Raw genomic sequence first — 17,533 nt, 5'->3', positions numbered from 1 at the left:
GACAGAAATAAATGACTGTTTAAAGATAAAAAATTTAAAAATAATTTCTATTTCCAAAACATTTTTACAGAATTTTCAGATACGATATTTTACTGCTATTTGAAAGTAAAAGAAAAAACAAATTAAACCACACTGAAGTTTATTCTTTTAACATCAACTTCGTTTCTTGATATGAATTCAGATGCAAAAGTTGGTACAACGGGACTATAGTAGCGTTAGGTAAGATCATCTGTACAAACATATACATACATAAATAAGTACAACAAATACATAAATACAACAACAAAATATAAAGAAGTGAATTTAGTTACACTCTGCTCTCGATACGAAAGCGTTATTTCTTTTCTTTTTTTTTAACTGAAAAAGCCTTAATTCACTGAAGAAATTCCCAAATCATTTAATATTTACGAACATTTTCTCTTGCACCGTTTCATTGCTTCTTTTATACACCGATTCTTCTCTTCTTTGTTAGCTTGATATTCTTGGATTTTAGATCGGCGGAAAAATATATCACTAGAAACTGGAGAAATATAATCGTTGGAAGAAACACATCACTATAAACCCATAACTGCCGTTAGAGACGTTTATGAGTAAAGCGATTAGGAATTTCAAAGTATATAATGTAATAGATTTCCTTTATCCAATTTTCACATATTTTGCTAATTTATTCTCATGCCATTAACTTGATTTGTGTAAAGATTCTAGCATAATAGTTACATACAACAAAATCTAACAAGATTCTGAGTGTTCGAAAAGAACAGATTATGTTTGTCACATTTAGCAGATTATGTTTGTCTTGTTCTTTTCATTGAGGATGGACGTTTGACATTAATAAGCAAAGACAAATTCCGTGACGTGACATAAATAAAAATGTTATCTATGTACAGTAAACGTAATCGAAAATTACTAAAATGTTATTTTAATGTGAATCTCATCAAAACTCTAGTCCTATTTTTTTTTGCCAAGTCCTATATCTTTTGTTTTGATTAACAATTTTTCTCTGGAGTATATGGTTCAGTTTATTTCTTACCTTACTATATTTTCTAGCTGACCATAACTAACATGATCGAAAGCATTAACCGCTATAATAGTGTTAACGATCAGCGATTATCACATAGGTCAAGGAATCTGCTTTACTTTTCTTTTTCTCGTCTTTTGTTACCGTTTTTCTTGTTACCGTTTAATTTTAATTGCTTTTTCTACGCCTGAAAACTTTTTCATAATTAGATATTACGACTTGCTTACATATTTAAGATGGATTATTTACTGCGATACTTTATTGACTTGCGAGTACTGGTTTACTAACAGAATCTTAGGTTTTCCGTGCAGCTGAGCTGTTCTTAGGTTACACCCTAAACATTGATTTTTATCAACAACGTTTTCTCAAAACAGTCAATAAATTATACTATGACAGATTCTGAACTTTTTTATTTTGTACTTGTTTTACGAATACTTTGACGAACTTATAGAATAGAGATGGCCAAGTTTTTTATGAAGAATACCGTTTTGTTTTCTTTATTTATATCATTTCAATGGTACACAAAAATTTATTCTATATTTCACACTAAAATAGAATATATAGTGAAAAATCAACTTTATTCTATATTTCACTCTATTATAGAGTAATTCTATTATAGAGTGAATCATTAGAGCAAATTTAACTCTATAATAGAGTTACTCTATTTTAGTGTGAAATTTAGAGGATATTTTTATGTTCAATTGGAGTTTTCTAAGAAAAATAAACTGACATAAAAAAACGCTCCCAGGCACAAGGCTCGAGAAACTACTGCTCAAAGTTGACTTTGTTTTACCCACCGGATCTTACGTAAAAACCTCCGCTCCCCTCCAAAAAGCCACCACCTGACAGAGACAGCTCGCCGGAACGGTGACCGGAGATATCTCATCTTCTGGTCCCATATCCTCTGCAGCTCGGAAGATTACTCTACGGTCTCCGTTTGGTCATCTAATGAGGATTAAGACGTAGATCTGGTAAATGTCAAAGGGGGTGGTGAAAACAAAACGATGCTTTTCACCCTGTTTGGGTTGGAGAGGTTAAAGATTGTTCTCCACCATTTACTTCTTTTACTGTCGTGTGCAGTCTTACCTTGTCACTGAGGTTTTCTTACCCTAAGCGTGGGATCTATACCGTTGAGGCATTTACTACGGTTATTTATTGCCAGCTCTCATCTCTCCACAGTATTTATGGCTCACAGGCTGTCGAGAGGAGACAAAGGAAAGTGGATCTCTCAAGATCCAAGACCGGTACGCAGACCACCGGTTAGAATCCCGGATTCAAACAACAATGCCCTGATTGAAGAGCACAAGCTAACGCTCATAGGCAGAGTAACCAACCCGGCAATTCAAAAAACAGGAGCACTTGTTGACTTCTTTCTCCAGCACTGGCATGTGCAGGGTCGTCTCTCTGGAAAAGTTCTAGGCCCTAATCTCTTTCAGTTCAAGTTTGAGACAGAACAAGACCTCCAACACATCCTCTCAAAAGCCCCCTTTCACTTTAAGAGATGGATGTTGATATTACAGAGGTGGGAACCTATTATTTCTGATAACTTCCCGGCGCTCATCCCATTCTGGATTACTATCCATGGCATACCTCTCCACTACTGGACGGAAGAAGCTTTACGAGCCATTGGAAAGGAGCTAGGACCAGTGGAGGATTTTGATGTCGAGAAAGGCCGTGTTCGGGTCATGATTAATGGCCTGAAACCACTAGAAACTAAGCTTGACATCAGCATGGCAGGAGAGATAAAGCAAGTCGAACTTGAATTTGAAAAGCTGGAAAAACACTGCTTCTACTGCCTCTCCTTGACCCATGAAGTGGATGACTGTCCCACAGCAAAAGCTAAAGGAATCTCCAGAGGAAACAGAGAAACCCCCAAGGGAATCTCCCAAAACCGTACTCTGGAAAGACTGGAAGCAGACAGGAAAAGGAAAGACGAAAGGAAAGGGTATAGAACCCAACTCCAGGCCCCAGGACGTGTCTCTGAAACCTCTCAGGAATGGAAGAAAGATGAGCGTCGTGGTGGAACCTGGAGATGTGCTTCTAACTCTAACTACGACTATGGAGTCAGAAGAGAAGCTCAAAGGCATGAAAATGCCTATCCCCCTCTGAGTAGAAACCATGGGTCTCGACCCTCAGCTCGTGAAAGACTATCTTTCTCCAGAGAAAGTGACGTTGGCTCTGGAAGGGGGAATTTCTCCAAAAGTGTCGCTTCTATACCAAGAAATGAATGGCGCCCAGTGTCAGGAGGCCAAAGAAGCACGACGCCTGCTAAAACTACTCCCTCTCTAGTGTCCCATACTCCACCCCCATGCCCCCAAAGAGAAGCAATCTCCAACCCAGCTTTTTCGTCGGGAGCAAGGCAGAGATCAGGGGAGGGAAGCTTGCTTTCACAAGAAAGAAGACCTGCGTTGGAGCGCTTATCACTTCCGTCTGAAAGGGTTCCTCTCCTACAGGATGGAGTTGCAAACTCTGCCTCAGGGAGACTTCAGGAAGTTGAGATTCAATACTTGGAGGACACGCTCACCAATCATCCCTCGGGAGGCAGTAACAAAGCATCGACCTCTAAGCACCAAGGGACTCCACTGGCGATGCATCAGGGAGGAAGTTTGGACAGATCTCCTATCAGGACCCTGAGTGAAGATAGGATTCATGTCTCGCTCAGACTAGGTCCAATGGTTGACTCTCCGTTAGCAAGAGAGGACCTAGCTCAAGAAATCTTTAAGGAACCTTCAGGTGATCTACCCGTGATGGGAGCCCCCACCGGGAAAGGAAAAGCTTCTAAGCCCCTAGAAACTAAAAAGAGGACCCTCAGAAGTTCGGTTCAAGTGGCCAGCGTGAAGAAGAGAAGAGTGACTAAGACGCAGAACTCGCCTCGAAGAAAACCGACCACGTCGGGTGCCCCAAAAGGAAGGCATGGAACAGATTCCGGAACAGGACAGCCTCGTATAAACATCATTCCACCGTCAAAGAGGAAGGGAGCGGATTTTCGGACCGCGCCAAAACCTCTTCCTTAGTCAATATGAGCTGGAACTGTCAAGGTATGGGGAGCGACCTGACAGTTCGTCGTCTGAGGGAATTTCGATCAAAAGATTCCCCGGATGTTATGTTCCTCATGGAAACAAAGCGACAAGATGAAGCTGTGTTCCAAATGTACAAGGGCACGGAATTTACGAATCACTTCACGGTTCCACCAGAAGGTCTTAGTGGAGGACTAGCCTTATCTTGGAAAGACAATGTCAAACTTGATGTCTTATTTGCTTCTGCAAATGTAATTGATACTAGCATCACTTACAATGATAAGAGCTTCTTTGTCTCGTACATTTATGGTGTTCCCCAACGCGAAAATAGAGCTAAATTTTGGGAGGAACTCTCGACCATTGGTGCACAAAGAACCGAAGCCTGGCTGCTTACGGGTGATTTCAATGAGTTGCTTAATAACTCAGAAAAGGTGGGAGGACCGATGAGATGGGAAGGGTCTTTTGTATCTTTCCGTAACTTCGTTTCTCAGAATGGCCTTTGGGATCTCCAATTCTCGGGGAACTCCTTATCGTGGAGAGGCACTAGATATTCGCATTTCATTCAGTCTCGTTTGGACCGAGTGATGGCAAATGTAGACTGGATGGAAATGTTTCCCGCGGCGAGAAGCGAGTATCTAAGGTTCGAGGGGTCTGATCACCGGCCGGTACTCACACACTTTGATCAGAACCTTAGAAAGAAAAAAGGTATTTTTCGCTACAATAGAAGCCTGAGTGAAAAGCCAGAAATTAGAGCTTTGGTGGAAAACGCCTGGAGACAAAACTCGGACTCTGTCCTGTCTAAGATCTGTACCATCAGAAGAAACTTGGTTGAATGGGTTAAAGCTCAAGCAAAGACGAATAAAGAAGCTCTGTTGCTACAACAGAACTTATTGGAGTTGGCCCTTTCAGACCCGGTACCAGATCAGGAAAGAATCCTTGAGTTACAAGCTGAGCTTAATAAGGCATATGCTGAAGAAGAGGCTTATTGGCGGCAGAGAAGCCGCATCCAATGGTTAAATGAGGGCGACAAAAACTCAAGTTTCTTCCATGCGGTAACTAGGGGACGCAGAGCAAGGAATAAATTCTCGGTTATTGAAAACGAGGAGGGCCAAGCTTTTTATGAAGAGGAACAGATTGTCAATGTTTTTGGTCTCTTCTACCAAAAACTATTTTCTTCCGGTAACACTGAAGCTAGAGAGGTGGTTTTTGAGGCACTCTCCCCTAAGATTTCCGATGAGGAAAATCTAAAGCTCATAGCTATCCCGGAGATGGAGGAAGTTCGAGTTGCGGTCTTTGCTATCCATCCCGACAAAGCCCCTGGCCCAGACGGATTCTCAGCGGGCTTTTATCAATCTTTTTGGGATGTGATAGGCGAGGACATCTATCGTGACATACGAAGCTTTTTCGAAACATGCCTCCTCAACCCAAGACAAAACGAGACCCATCTACGGCTGATCCCAAAGATCTCCAGTGCAAAACGGGTCTCGGAGTACCGGCCTATAGCTTTGTGCAATACCCATTATAAGATCATCCCCAAGATACTGTCCAAAAGAATGCAGCCGCTTCTACACTCCATCATCTCTCCATCGCAGTCAGCCTTTGTACCGGGGCGTGCGATTTCAGATAACGTGTTAATCACGCATGAGATTCTGCATTTTCTTCGGCAATCGGGTGCAAAGAAACATGTCTCTATGGCGGTCAAAACGGACATGACCAAGGCTTACGATAGGATCGAATGGAACTTCCTTCGTGAAGTCCTAACCAGGTTGGGTTTCCATGAAATCTGGATATCATGGATTATGGAATGTGTATCGACTGTCTCGTACTCATTTCTGATTAACGGTGGGCCGCAAGGAAAGGTTATGCCTTCTAGAGGTCTGCGACAGGGCGACCCGCTATCTCCGTACCTCTTCATTTTATGTACGGAGGTCCTCTCCGGTTTGTGCCAGCAGGCGTTGCGTAAGGGGACGCTACCGGGAGTCAAAGTCGCTCGGAACTGTCCACCAATAAACCACCTCCTCTTCGCTGATGATACCATGTTTTTCGGGAAGTCGAATGCCTCTAGCTGTGCGGCTCTACTCTCGATCATGGAAAAGTACGAAGCTGCCTCAGGCCAATGCATCAACCGATCAAAATCAGCGATCACCTTTTCTTCCAAAACTAACCAAGCGATCAGAGATAGAGTCAAAGGTGAGCTGAAGATTGCAAATGAGGGTGGTATAGGCAAGTACTTGGGTTTACCAGAACATTTCGGCCGAAGGAAAAGGGATATTTTTGCAAGTATCGTGGACAGAATAAAACAACGGTCTCACAGCTGGACGGCCAGACACTTATCGGGGGCTGGTAAAATGGTTCTGCTGAAAGCGGTCTTAGCATCAATGCCAACATATGCTATGTCTTGCTTTAAGCTACCTAAGTCGCTGTGTAAGCAAATTCAAGCCATCCTTACTCGTTTCTGGTGGGATGCGAAACCGGGAATAAGGAAAATGTGTTGGGTCTCATGGGAGAAACTCACTCTCCCTAAAGGCGCTGGAGGACTTGGCTTCAAGGAGATTGAGATCTTTAACGACGCGCTGCTAGCAAAGCACACTTGGAGGCTGTTAAAAAATCCTGACTCTCTATTGGGACAAACCTTACTGAACAAGTATTGTAAAATAGAGAACATCCTGCAGTGCACTGCCCCAAAGTCAGCGTCTCACGGCTGGAGAGGTATTTTAGCAGGAAGGGAAGTCCTCAAAAAAGGTCTTGGTTGGGTAATCGGAGATGGAAAATCTGTCAGTGTTTGGAGAGACAACTGGCTCTCTTTGTCACAACAGCGCTGTCCTATAGGGCCCCCAAACCGAGAAGACCAGAACCTGCTGGTAGCTGATCTCATCCTCCCAAATGCAGCAGGGTGGAATTCAGAGAAGATAAAGCTCCTTGTACCTCAGTATGAGGTGGACATTAGGAAACTTGTCCCAAGTGAGAACTCTATGCCTGATGAGCTGGTCTGGTTACTAGAGAAATCAGGAACCTACACTACAAAATCGGGTTATGCTGTGGCAAAACTGAACGTTGAAGGCAAACATGATGGCTTTGACTGGAGAAAATATGTTTGGAATGTTGCTTGCTCTCCAAAGATCCGTCAGTTCCTCTGGAAACTAAAGCATGAAGCCTTGGCTGTAGGAGAGTCTCTCATTAAGAGGGGAATGCAAGTGGAAGGAAAATGTAAAAGATGTGGGGAGATGGAATCGAGTGCACATGTCATGTTCTTATGCCCCTTTGCAAGGGGAGTATGGGCCCGCTGCCCTTCCCTATTTACTCCTCACATCGCAGCGAACCAGACAATTGATGAAAGCTTGAAGTCATGTTCTCGGATGATCAATCTCCCTCCGACTGGGCTTCGAGTTCCTCTCTATCCATGGGTGTTGTGGGCATTGTGGACCAGTAGAAACCAATTTCGCTTTGAAGACAAGTCTTTCTCGGAAACAGAGGTTATGGGCAAGGCCATCAGGAGTGCCTTGGAATGGCAAAACTCCCAGGCTAGCAAAATCCCCTCTGCTTCGTCTAAAGACTGTCCTACAAAGAAAGCTCCACCGCAATCTCAGGTTATGGAAAACGCCTTCTCCTGCTATTCAGATGCTGCTTGGAATAGTAATTCTTGTGCAGGAGGTTTGGGCTGGATCTGCTATAAACCGGATGGAACAAAGCTGTTTGAGGGCTCATCGGCGCATCAAATTGTTGCCTCTGTACTGGTTGCAGAAGCCCTAGCTCTAAAAGCAGCCATTAAAGCAGCTATCGCACATGGTGCAAAAGACTTGATCTGTTTCTCAGACTCTAAAAGTCTAATCTCTCTGATCACAGGAAACATGTCTGTGATCTCACTTCAAGGGATCCTCCATGACATCGGCGTGTTGAGCCGGTCCCTTTCATCTATCTCGTTTAAGTTTGTTAGTAGGAATGGTAATGTTGATGCTGATAGTCTAGCTAAATCAGCTCTGTTTTCTGTTTCAATGTCTCCCTCTGGGATTGTGAACAATGTTACTAGTTAAATGAATGAAGTTGCAAGGTTTGACCAAAAAAAATTTTTTATGTTCAATTGGAGATGCTCTTAACAAGATAAATACCAATTCAATCCTTTCTTGTAGCTTTGGAAACATTCCAAATTTAGTGCAGTGATACCTTTACACAAAAGTTAGAAAACGCATGTTATTTCAAATTAAAAAAAAACTCCAGTTTCCTTTTTCAGAAAAAAAAACTTCAGTTTTTATTGAATGTAAAAATAACAATCATAGCTCTTAGTATTTTTTTCAAGACAACGCTTTTCTCTCTCGACTTAAAAGTAGTTTTGAAAACGCTCCGGCGTCCGGACGGCGCGTGAGCGCGCGTGCCGGCGCCGGAGGCTTCCTCCTTCGCTAATCTCGTCTCTCCTTTGCTCGACCTCCGTCTGTTCCCTGTTACCGCTTTGTCTGTGTCTCTGGTCAGAGGTTTGCTGTTGGTATCGTCACCTGCTCGTGAGGGTGTGTGGCTCCACGGTGAGTCAGCCTGCTCTGGAGGCTCGACGCAGTAGTGAGGAGCAGCTACGGGTGTCTTTGTGCTTCGAACTCTCTTACTGTGTTCTATGTTGGTGTATTAGTTCATCTGTGTGTGATTTACTTTCGTATTGGGGGGAGATTCGCCCTTGCCAAAGAAAGAAAAAGGCTTTCAGATTCAGGTTGGAGTTTTGTTTCAAAAGTTCCGGATCTGTGGATTGACGGTGTAGTTTTGCTACAATAGCCTTGTCTCGAAGCCGTTGTCTGGATCTGTTTATCCATTTGTTTGGCGGGTCTCCTTTGCTTCCGGCTTGGTCTCTTTCTGCAGGTGATGTTTGTCCTCTTTGAGTTTGTGGTGGCTACCACTTTGTCCTCTATTTTGCTGTTCACGGCTTATGCTGTTTGCGGCCTGTTCTTGTCTTCCGGATTAAGTGGGCCTCGCCCCTAGTTGGTTGTTCAGATCTTGCGGAGATCTGTTGTGTTTGTCGCTTCATACCTAGGCGTTCTATGGTCGTCGTAGATCAAGCCGTTTCCGGGAGTGTTAGCAAGAGCCTTAACTTGCCGGATTATGAAGGTTCTGTTTCTGGGTCCTTGAGGTGTTTCCTCAGAGTACTAGGAGGAGGTGGTTTTAGCGGTGGTCTGGCCGAGGGCATTCCCACTAAGCTCGTGTCATAGAGGCTCTTTCGGACAATCTCCCTGTTATTGTTAGATTTGTGCGGGAAGTTTGGAAGATTATCACTTATGTTAAGGTTGTAATTTTTCTTAATCTTGTATGTTGCCCCGTTGTGGGTTCTAGTGCCCGGAGATATCTCTATGTTCTGCCGGTTTAGCTAACCACGGAAGGTTCTTGTATCCGTTGGTTTCTGTTTGGTTTGTGTTGATCACAAACTTTGATATCAATAAAATCAGTTTGACGGGAAAAAAAAAATAACAATCATAAAAGTAATGATTGCGTGTGTAGGCTAGGCACATAGGCAAATATATCATCTATACCATAAATCAAGGGAGATATGTGAATAAAACGAAAGTTAAAGATTCATCTGCTTTCAAATTTGTTCTTTTCCATCTAATTTTGAATATATATTTTCATACATAAGCACATGTATAAAATTAGTATTCTTCTCTAAGAGATCAGCAGAAATAATTTTGTCAGTGCTAGTTCTGAAACAGTAAACCCAGTTAATGAATGCATAGTGAATGTGCTACTTGTAACAATTTGCATTTAAATCATTAGGATGAAACACCAATACTATAGTAGTTAATTTATAATCTAACCGATACGAAGTAACTTTAACGGCTTCTTTCGGGGGAAAATGTTTCAGTCATTAAACCTATTTTTGAGCAATGTGTCGGATTAATTACCTGGATAGCGAAGGCCGCAAGGATCTTTGTCGTTTTCTAGCTATTCATATTTGGTGAGCTCAAGAACTACTTCCTTAATTTGTCAAAGTTTATAAGTTTAAACTTTTCCTGTAAGCACATACTAGTATAGTATTTAAGAAGACTTCTAGTTACATGACTTGGATTAGAGGTAATATAAACATTAATACTATAAAATATATTTGCTTAAAGTAGGAATCGAATTTTCAGTTGAGCTTTAACAAACTACGTACGATGGACAAGTTTTCTACTCTATAACTAGTGCACAACTACAATATGCTACATATAGTTGACATGTTAAAGGACAATAAAATCTATCTTATGAATTCGAGTGAAAACATCTTAAACTATTTTTTTAACTAAAGAAGAAAAAATGTTGTCCGACTTTAGCAAAGTTAAAATAGATAAATTTCGATTCAGTTCAACTTATAATCCCAATAAATGGAGTATATATTGGAACCAATCCTTTTTTATGACTCTAATTAATAAGGCTGATAAGTTTCTGAAAGGATGATATGTGATCAGGGCTAAATTAAAAGGCTAAACAAAAGCGATGCGTGTAAAATGAATACTCTGGCTCAACATGCAAGAATGTCTCGCCTTTAAAGACTTTACCCATTTATCCAGATTAGCCTTATCTTTTTTCGTACGTTTATTTTCCTCCTCTTTTTTTTTTCACAAAGTCGACAACTAACTTATAATGTACATATGCAATAAAGAAAGAAATGTAGGAAACAACCTTTTTAAATTACGTAAACCGGTTCACCTAAAGAAGTTATTATATATCAGAAAACATTGTATCCTTTTAGTGAAAGCAAAATATAAAAAGATTCAGGACATAAACAAACACCAAACTTGAGTTTAGTAGTAGTGTTTTTTTTGGGTTAAATAATTCACCAATGTGTTTGATAGTTGTATTAAAAAAAAGTAAAATAAAAGAGAAGGTGCGACAAAAGAGAGGAAGAAACAGAATGGAGAGGAGAGACAAGTGGCAGTAAATTACGGATGCACAGAACTCAGTAAGTTAGTATAGTACCAAACACGCACCATTCACACCCTTCCCTTTTATTTAATTTAAATGTTGTTTTAATTTGTCCTCTCATTTTAACATTTTTTGAACTTTCAAATTACGAAGGAAGCCTCCACTTCTTCTTCCTCTTCCTCTTCCTCTCTCACTTTCTTTCTGCAATCATTTGATTTCTTCTAGGATTCATTCGATCTCCCTCTTGTCCTTCAGACTCGCTTGCATTCTCTTACTCTAAATTTTCTTGAATTACCGGATCTAGATTCAACGTCTCTTCGTGTTTCAACACAAGCTCCGCGAAATGATCTCGAGTGAGTGAAAGATGAACAGATATCGAGTCTCAGAGCACAGTTCCCGAGATCGTTTAGCTTCGCCACTGCCCACTTCTCCTCAAGGTTACTCTCTCTCTCTCTTTCCCACTTCGTGTTTTCTTCGTTGATCGAGAGAAAACGCAAAAACGCACCGATTTGATTTGATTTTTTTTTTGTTTTGAGATTTTATTTTCTAGAAACCAAACATAGCATCTAGTACTTTTGGTTTTGTTTGGTTACTTCTTCGGGTTGTTCGATTTATTTATTTTTTTGAGATTTTATTTTTTCGAGAAACCAAACATAGCATCTAATACTTAGTTTTGTTTGGTTGGTCGTTCTGAATGAAGGCTATCACTGTCCTAATTGGTTCCAGAAGTTAATAGCTGTAGAGATGAATACAAAAGCATTGGTAATTTATTTTCTTGTGGAAAACTACAGTTAAAGCAGTGTGGTTAGAGAAGATGAGATTAGCTGCTTTTATGATAAAGTAAAGTAGAAGAGAAAAAAAAATCTTAGTGAAAAGTTTGTTGGGTAGCCTCTCTCATGAGTTGGTTTGTTTTTGTGTTAAAAAAATTCAATACTTTCAACAGTGTTTGGTTATGATTTTAATTTTACATGTAAATGACTAATGAGTGCACTTAACCTCACTGCTTTATTATTGCTTTTATGTTCTTCACCACCCCCACATTTGGTGCTTCACATTACTCTTTTTGTCTCCCAAATTTTCTTTTCTTTTTAGTTTCTTCCCTTGTAAAGTTAATTTCTTTATCATTTATCAACACTTAAAATTCATCTCATTAGTGGATTCATTTTCTTTCAGGAAAGAAACAGACTCACAAACTCAAGTCTCCAAGATCATCATCTCCTCAGTGTCACTCTTGCCACTTTGAGAAAGCTCTTACTGAAAACAAGGTATGTATACTCTTTAAGATTATATGTAGTAGCATTGAGAGAGGGAGATGTTTTGGTTCCGCTTGTTGTTTGAAAGTGACTTCTTCCTCCTCATATTGTAGCTGCATCAAGATTCTGCTCATCAAACCAACACTGGATTACCAATGAAAAGTTTGTTAGCTCAAGAAATGTCAAAGCACACAGAACCTAAACGGAGATCACCAAGCATTATAGCAAGACTGATGGGACTCGATGTCCTGCCCCCTCAGAGCTCTTCCCACAGGCAACAAAAGCCTGTGGAGAATCAGCAAGGCAGTTCTTATGATGGTAATAAGTCTCTGACAAGAAGGAGCTCAAAGGAGGAGCAAAAGTTTAAAGACGTTTTCGAGGTTTTGGATGCAAAGAGGGCAGAGGGGAATGGAAACTCATGTCACCAGGGGAGGGTGAAAGCTGCTAATCTCTCCCAGGCAGAGATGGCTTTTATAAGGCAGAAGTTCATGGAGGCTAAGCGTTTATCAACAGATGAGAAGCTTCGTCATTCTAAAGAGTTTAATGATGCGCTTGAGGCTCTGGACTCTAACAAGGACCTCCTGCTGAAGTTTCTCCAGCAACCAGATTCTTTATTCACTAAACATCTGCATGATCTTCAAACCACACCTCACAAGCCACATTACAGTCAACCAGAGAAGCAGCCTCATCGGCACGGTGGTGGTTCTCATACTAGGCATGCTTCTTATGACACACTTGACTTACCAAATGTGGAGGTGGGAAAGAGAAGTGAGCTGCAGCCAACCAATATTGTTGTTCTGAAACCTAACCTCGGTGAGCCACGTTATGCTGGTAGAGCTTTTGCATCGCCCAGCTCTTCTTCCGATGAGTTCAGAGCAGATCGTAGGCTTCTTCCATGCACCACTAATCATGTCAGGCAGAAAAGTAATGAAGACAACGGCCTTTCAAGACGGAGTTCTAGAGATTCTGGAGAATTTTCCAAAATAATGTCTAGGCAAAGGAAGGGGAGGTGTGACAATGGTAGTAGTGCAATGAGCTTTGAGGCTTCAGGATTCAGAGGATACGCAGGTGATGAAAGCTCATCAGGGAGTGATTCTGCAAGTGAATCAGAGCTAGTGCCAGTAACTTCAATAACAAGAACCCCCTTTAACCGTAAGAACTACCATCGATCTTTGCCTTCCAAGTCATCATCATCAACAACATCATCTGTGAGCAGGGAAGCCAAGAGGAGACTCTCAGAGAGATGGAAGATGACACACAAGTACGAGCAAGAGATAGAAATTAGTAGAAGCGGCACATTAGCTGAGATGCTTGCAACTTCAGATAGGGAGGCAAGGCCAGCAAGTTTTAACGGACTCAGTTTTGAAGAAGGGATTAGTAAAAGAGTTGAGAGCAATGCTCAGTTGTCTGAATCGCCAGAACCGGTTGGAATAAGTAGTAGAGATGGTTGGAAAGGATCATCTTCAAGAAGTTTTTCAAAATCCAAAACCATCATGAACCAGGAAAGCACTTATGGTTACACAATAGTGCTTCCTAAGGAGTTGATTAGTAGAGATGGATTAGTGAAGGGGAGCTCTTCTCAGTCTTTCATGTCAACCAAATCATCTAGACATGGTAGTAATAAATCTCATTCATCATACAATAGTTCGCCAGAGGTCAACAGGAGCCCAAGTTTAACCAAGTTTCTTTATATGAACCACGAGATTCATCAAAAAGAGAAGCTCTCTTCTTCTAAAGCAGGTTGCAGTTTCTCAGTAGATGCAGATTCAGACACTGAGGATAGTTCAGCGACGGATGATATTAAGACGGCATTGTCTTCTGAAGCTCCAGATTTGTCAACTGTCACTTCGTTAACTGACCCTGTAAGTGAACGTTATGTTTCAAGATCATGGATACATGTTTGTTATTACACGTATCTAATTGTTCAATGTTGTACTAGGATGTCTCAAGGATGGCAACTGAGGATGTAAATCATTCTTCGGTTCCTGAACCACAGTCTCGTGAAAGCTCAAAGGAAGGAGATCAACCAAGTCCGGTTTCGGTTCTAGAAGCTTCTTTCGGTGATGATGATGTTTCATCGAGTTCTGAATGCTTTGAGAGTGTTAGCGCTGATCTCCAAGGTAGTCAATCAATGCTTGTCACTTTATTGATTGATAGCGCTAGTCTAGTTCATTAATTCATGAATATTTGACGTGTTAACCGTTATCTCTATGCTCCAGGACTCAGGATGCAACTACAGCTCCTCAAACTAGAGTCAGCTACTTACAATGACGGTGGAATGCTTGTTTCGAGTGATGAAGACAAAGAACAAGAGGAGTCGTCAAAAATAACTGATGAGATTGTGATCAGCCAAGAGGACTGGAAGTCACTATACTTAGCTGATCTCCTAGCTAACTCCAGGTTGAGCGACGCAGGCCACAACACGGTCATGGAAACACCTGTGGATCCATCCTTGTTTCAGGATCTTGAGAAGAAGTACTCCAGCTTGAAAACCTCAACCCGGTTAGAAAGAAAGTTTCTATTTGATCAGATCAGCAGAGAGCTAATGCAGATACTAAAGCAGTTTTTGGATCCACACCCTTGGGTTAAACCCACAAGGGTTTGCCAGAAATGGGATGTGAACAAGATAGAAGAGACTCTGCTCGATTTGGTGACAAGAAAAGAAGAGAAACCAAGGAAAGATGATGTGGAAAAGAGGGAGTTGGAGTGGCTGAGTTTGGAAGATGACATTGAAATCATAGGTAGAGATATTGAGGAAATGCTGACAGATGAACTCATAGCAGAGCTTGTAGTAGATGCAATCTTCTAGAATGTTAAATATTATCTCTATTTTGCATACTGTTTCAAAAAAAAAAAAAAAAAAACAAATGTAATATGTAATGATAGTTTCATCACATTAGGTAATGAATAAACAAGCATCAATCATCATCTGGAAGTTTTGGTCTTTCTTAATGAACAATGAAAATGAAGTAGGTTAAGTCTAAACCTTTACCATTGATTTGTTTCAAACAAATGGGAGAAAGAGAAATAGAAATACAATGCGTGTGGTTTTTAGTTTTCAAGAGTTGCCCTTGGGAGTGATGATGGAGGTGGAGGAGGTGGTGTCCAGAATTGGGCATTTTTGACCTTTGAGAGGCAGCCTAGTACTTCCAAGGGAGTGACGTCTCCAGTCACAGTTACCTTCTTTGATGCAAAATCTATGCTGAACGATGTCACACCTACGTATTGCCAAAAAACCATAATAATTAAGCTATGAACGGTACTTATATTTATAGAGTTTTACGGACTGAGGATTAAATGATCAAATACAATATAGTAACCACTTCAATTTTGGGGGTCAAGACGAATGTTTCTTCTCTAAGTGATACTTAAACCGGTTCCAAGAGATGTGCATCTCCCATGTGGGTTACAAGTGTTCGTACAAGTCATGTATCCTCCAATCTAAAACCAAAACTAGCTTGCTTATAGTTTGGTAGATCTATTATACTAAAAGACAAGACTTGGCTAAGTAAAGTATGCATATTTGCTGATAACAAAAAGCAAGGAAAAAAAAAGAGACTGACCTTGCATTCTAGATAAATGTTTCTTCACTTTGCCTTGACAGCCTCTGCAATGACAGTGAAGAGACACTCTAAGAACAACCACCTACATCCAAAAAGACAAAACCAACCCTCATGTCTCTCTTTTTCTTACATTCATACCACTCATTGTACAGTAAACGACAAACTTTACTTTACTTGCCTGGTCTGAACCAGAAGAAGTCTTCTTCTTCTTCTCTTCGTCGGCAGCACCAGAGCCTCTCTTTGCCAAAGAAGGTTCACCCTCCTCCGTTACAACCGTATCCTTACCCGAAGAAACCGGTTCGGATCCAAGAAGATACCTAGTAGAACCAGGAGGTGTGCTTTCAGTAACGTCACACGCAGGTCCCGCAACACATCCAAAACTCTTCCTCGCTAAGCTGATGTTATCACTGAGCTTCAGCAACGACCCAGAAGTGCTCTTTCTTCCTTTCTCCACCACCTGAATCATCTTGCCTTCACCGGAGGAGGAGGGTATCCTCGTAACTTTCGAAAGCTGACGGTATGGTGCAATGTAGTCGTCGCCGGAAGAGCAAGGTGCCGTGAAAGATCTCCGACCATCTTTGATAATGGGATTATGACGGTCGATGGCTCGAGCTGCAACGCTCCGTTCGTCATGGCTAGCGGTAGCCGTCGATGCTTGCGATGCACAAAACATATTGGATAGAAACTTAGCAGAAACAAAAGCTCATTAATATATAGAAGAAACAGACATATTACGTTATAAATGTATGTGTGTGTAATTGATAATGCGTCAGTGTGTCACATGAGTGTAAGGTCAGAGTAACAAAGAGTTGAGTAGAAAGGCTCTTGTATTGTCCACATAAAAACACACATTAGAAGTTGAAATGTCACTATTAACTATTTATGTACTACATTACATTTATTATCTCTTGGATATATTCAAATGTTTTTTTTTTGCGTATTTAATTCGACCGATCAGTCTTTGTTCAGAAGAGGTAAAACGAAGATAGAGAAAGGAGTATAAATGAAAGACTTTAAATACAAGTTTCAAATTTTAGCTAGCTTAAGGTAAAAAGTTAATGCATATGGGAAATTATAAAGCTATTGATTCCTTATATGTCAAGTTCTAACAGACTGAACCATTATATCCAATAAACACTCATAGTGGAAACAACTGATATAGGGCTGGTATTTAATCCGTTAAATCTGATACAATTCGTTATTCGTTTCGATTCAATCCAAAAAAATCAGGATATCCTTCGTAGCAAAACAAATATTAAAAATCAATATCTGTTAAAAACGAAGCAAATCTAAATACTAAAAAATTCAGGGTTGAATATCCGCTCCGTTCCGTTTCTAAGACAAATCAAAATATATCTACAATTAAATATAGAGTTGTAAATGTTCAATTTATATAATTATTATTTTAACATATAATTTAATAATTTCATTTATAAAATTACTTATAAAGGTAATAAATTAAGAAATAAATATAAAGTATTTATAAAGGCTACAAATTTTCTAAATTTTTATGTTTTATAAAAAAATTAATTAATTCTAAAAACTTTATGGAACATATATTTTTATTGCATGTTAGATACTACTGTCTACTGCAATGGAAGATGCGCGCCAGCTTGCAAAGGAGCTTAAGAAACTTGAGAGAGGATCAGGGGGAGGAAGCATTTGGGGAGTAGTGAGCAGAGTGTGGGTTGAGTTGCTTTACTATGCAGCAAATCACTGTGAGTCTAAACAACACGCCGCTCACCTTAGTAAAGGTGGCGAGATTGTAAGCTTTGTTTGGCTCTTAATGGCTCATATGGGACTTGGTAA

General features: G+C 40.5%; 2 protein-coding genes across 2 annotated transcripts; one reads left to right on the top strand and one right to left on the bottom strand.

The window, feature by feature from the left end:
* Nucleotides 1–11,010: 11,010 nt before the first annotated feature.
* On the top strand, nucleotides 11,011–15,089 carry LOC106352835. The gene is made up of 5 exons (XM_013792475.3): nucleotides 11,011–11,345; nucleotides 12,082–12,173; nucleotides 12,275–14,023; nucleotides 14,101–14,281; nucleotides 14,381–15,089. Exons 1-5 carry the CDS (start codon nucleotides 11,273–11,275, stop codon nucleotides 14,968–14,970), a joined length of 2,685 nt encoding a protein of 894 aa, XP_013647929.2. The 5' UTR covers nucleotides 11,011–11,272; the 3' UTR covers nucleotides 14,971–15,089.
* LOC106352836 (protein SODIUM POTASSIUM ROOT DEFECTIVE 3) lies at nucleotides 15,066–16,534 on the bottom strand. The gene is made up of 3 exons (XM_013792476.3): nucleotides 15,903–16,534; nucleotides 15,725–15,806; nucleotides 15,066–15,379 (listed from the first exon to the last, which is right to left on the bottom strand). Exons 1-3 carry the CDS (start codon nucleotides 16,395–16,397, stop codon nucleotides 15,213–15,215), a joined length of 744 nt encoding a protein of 247 aa, XP_013647930.2. The 5' UTR covers nucleotides 16,398–16,534; the 3' UTR covers nucleotides 15,066–15,212.
* Nucleotides 16,535–17,533: the final 999 nt, after the last annotated feature.

Source organism: Brassica napus, chromosome A7 (genome assembly GCF_020379485.1).
Source record: "Brassica napus cultivar Da-Ae chromosome A7, Da-Ae, whole genome shotgun sequence".
In the NCBI taxonomy this organism is placed as follows: Eukaryota; Viridiplantae; Streptophyta; class Magnoliopsida; order Brassicales; family Brassicaceae; genus Brassica; species Brassica napus.
This window is presented reverse-complemented; position numbering and strand designations above follow the sequence as displayed.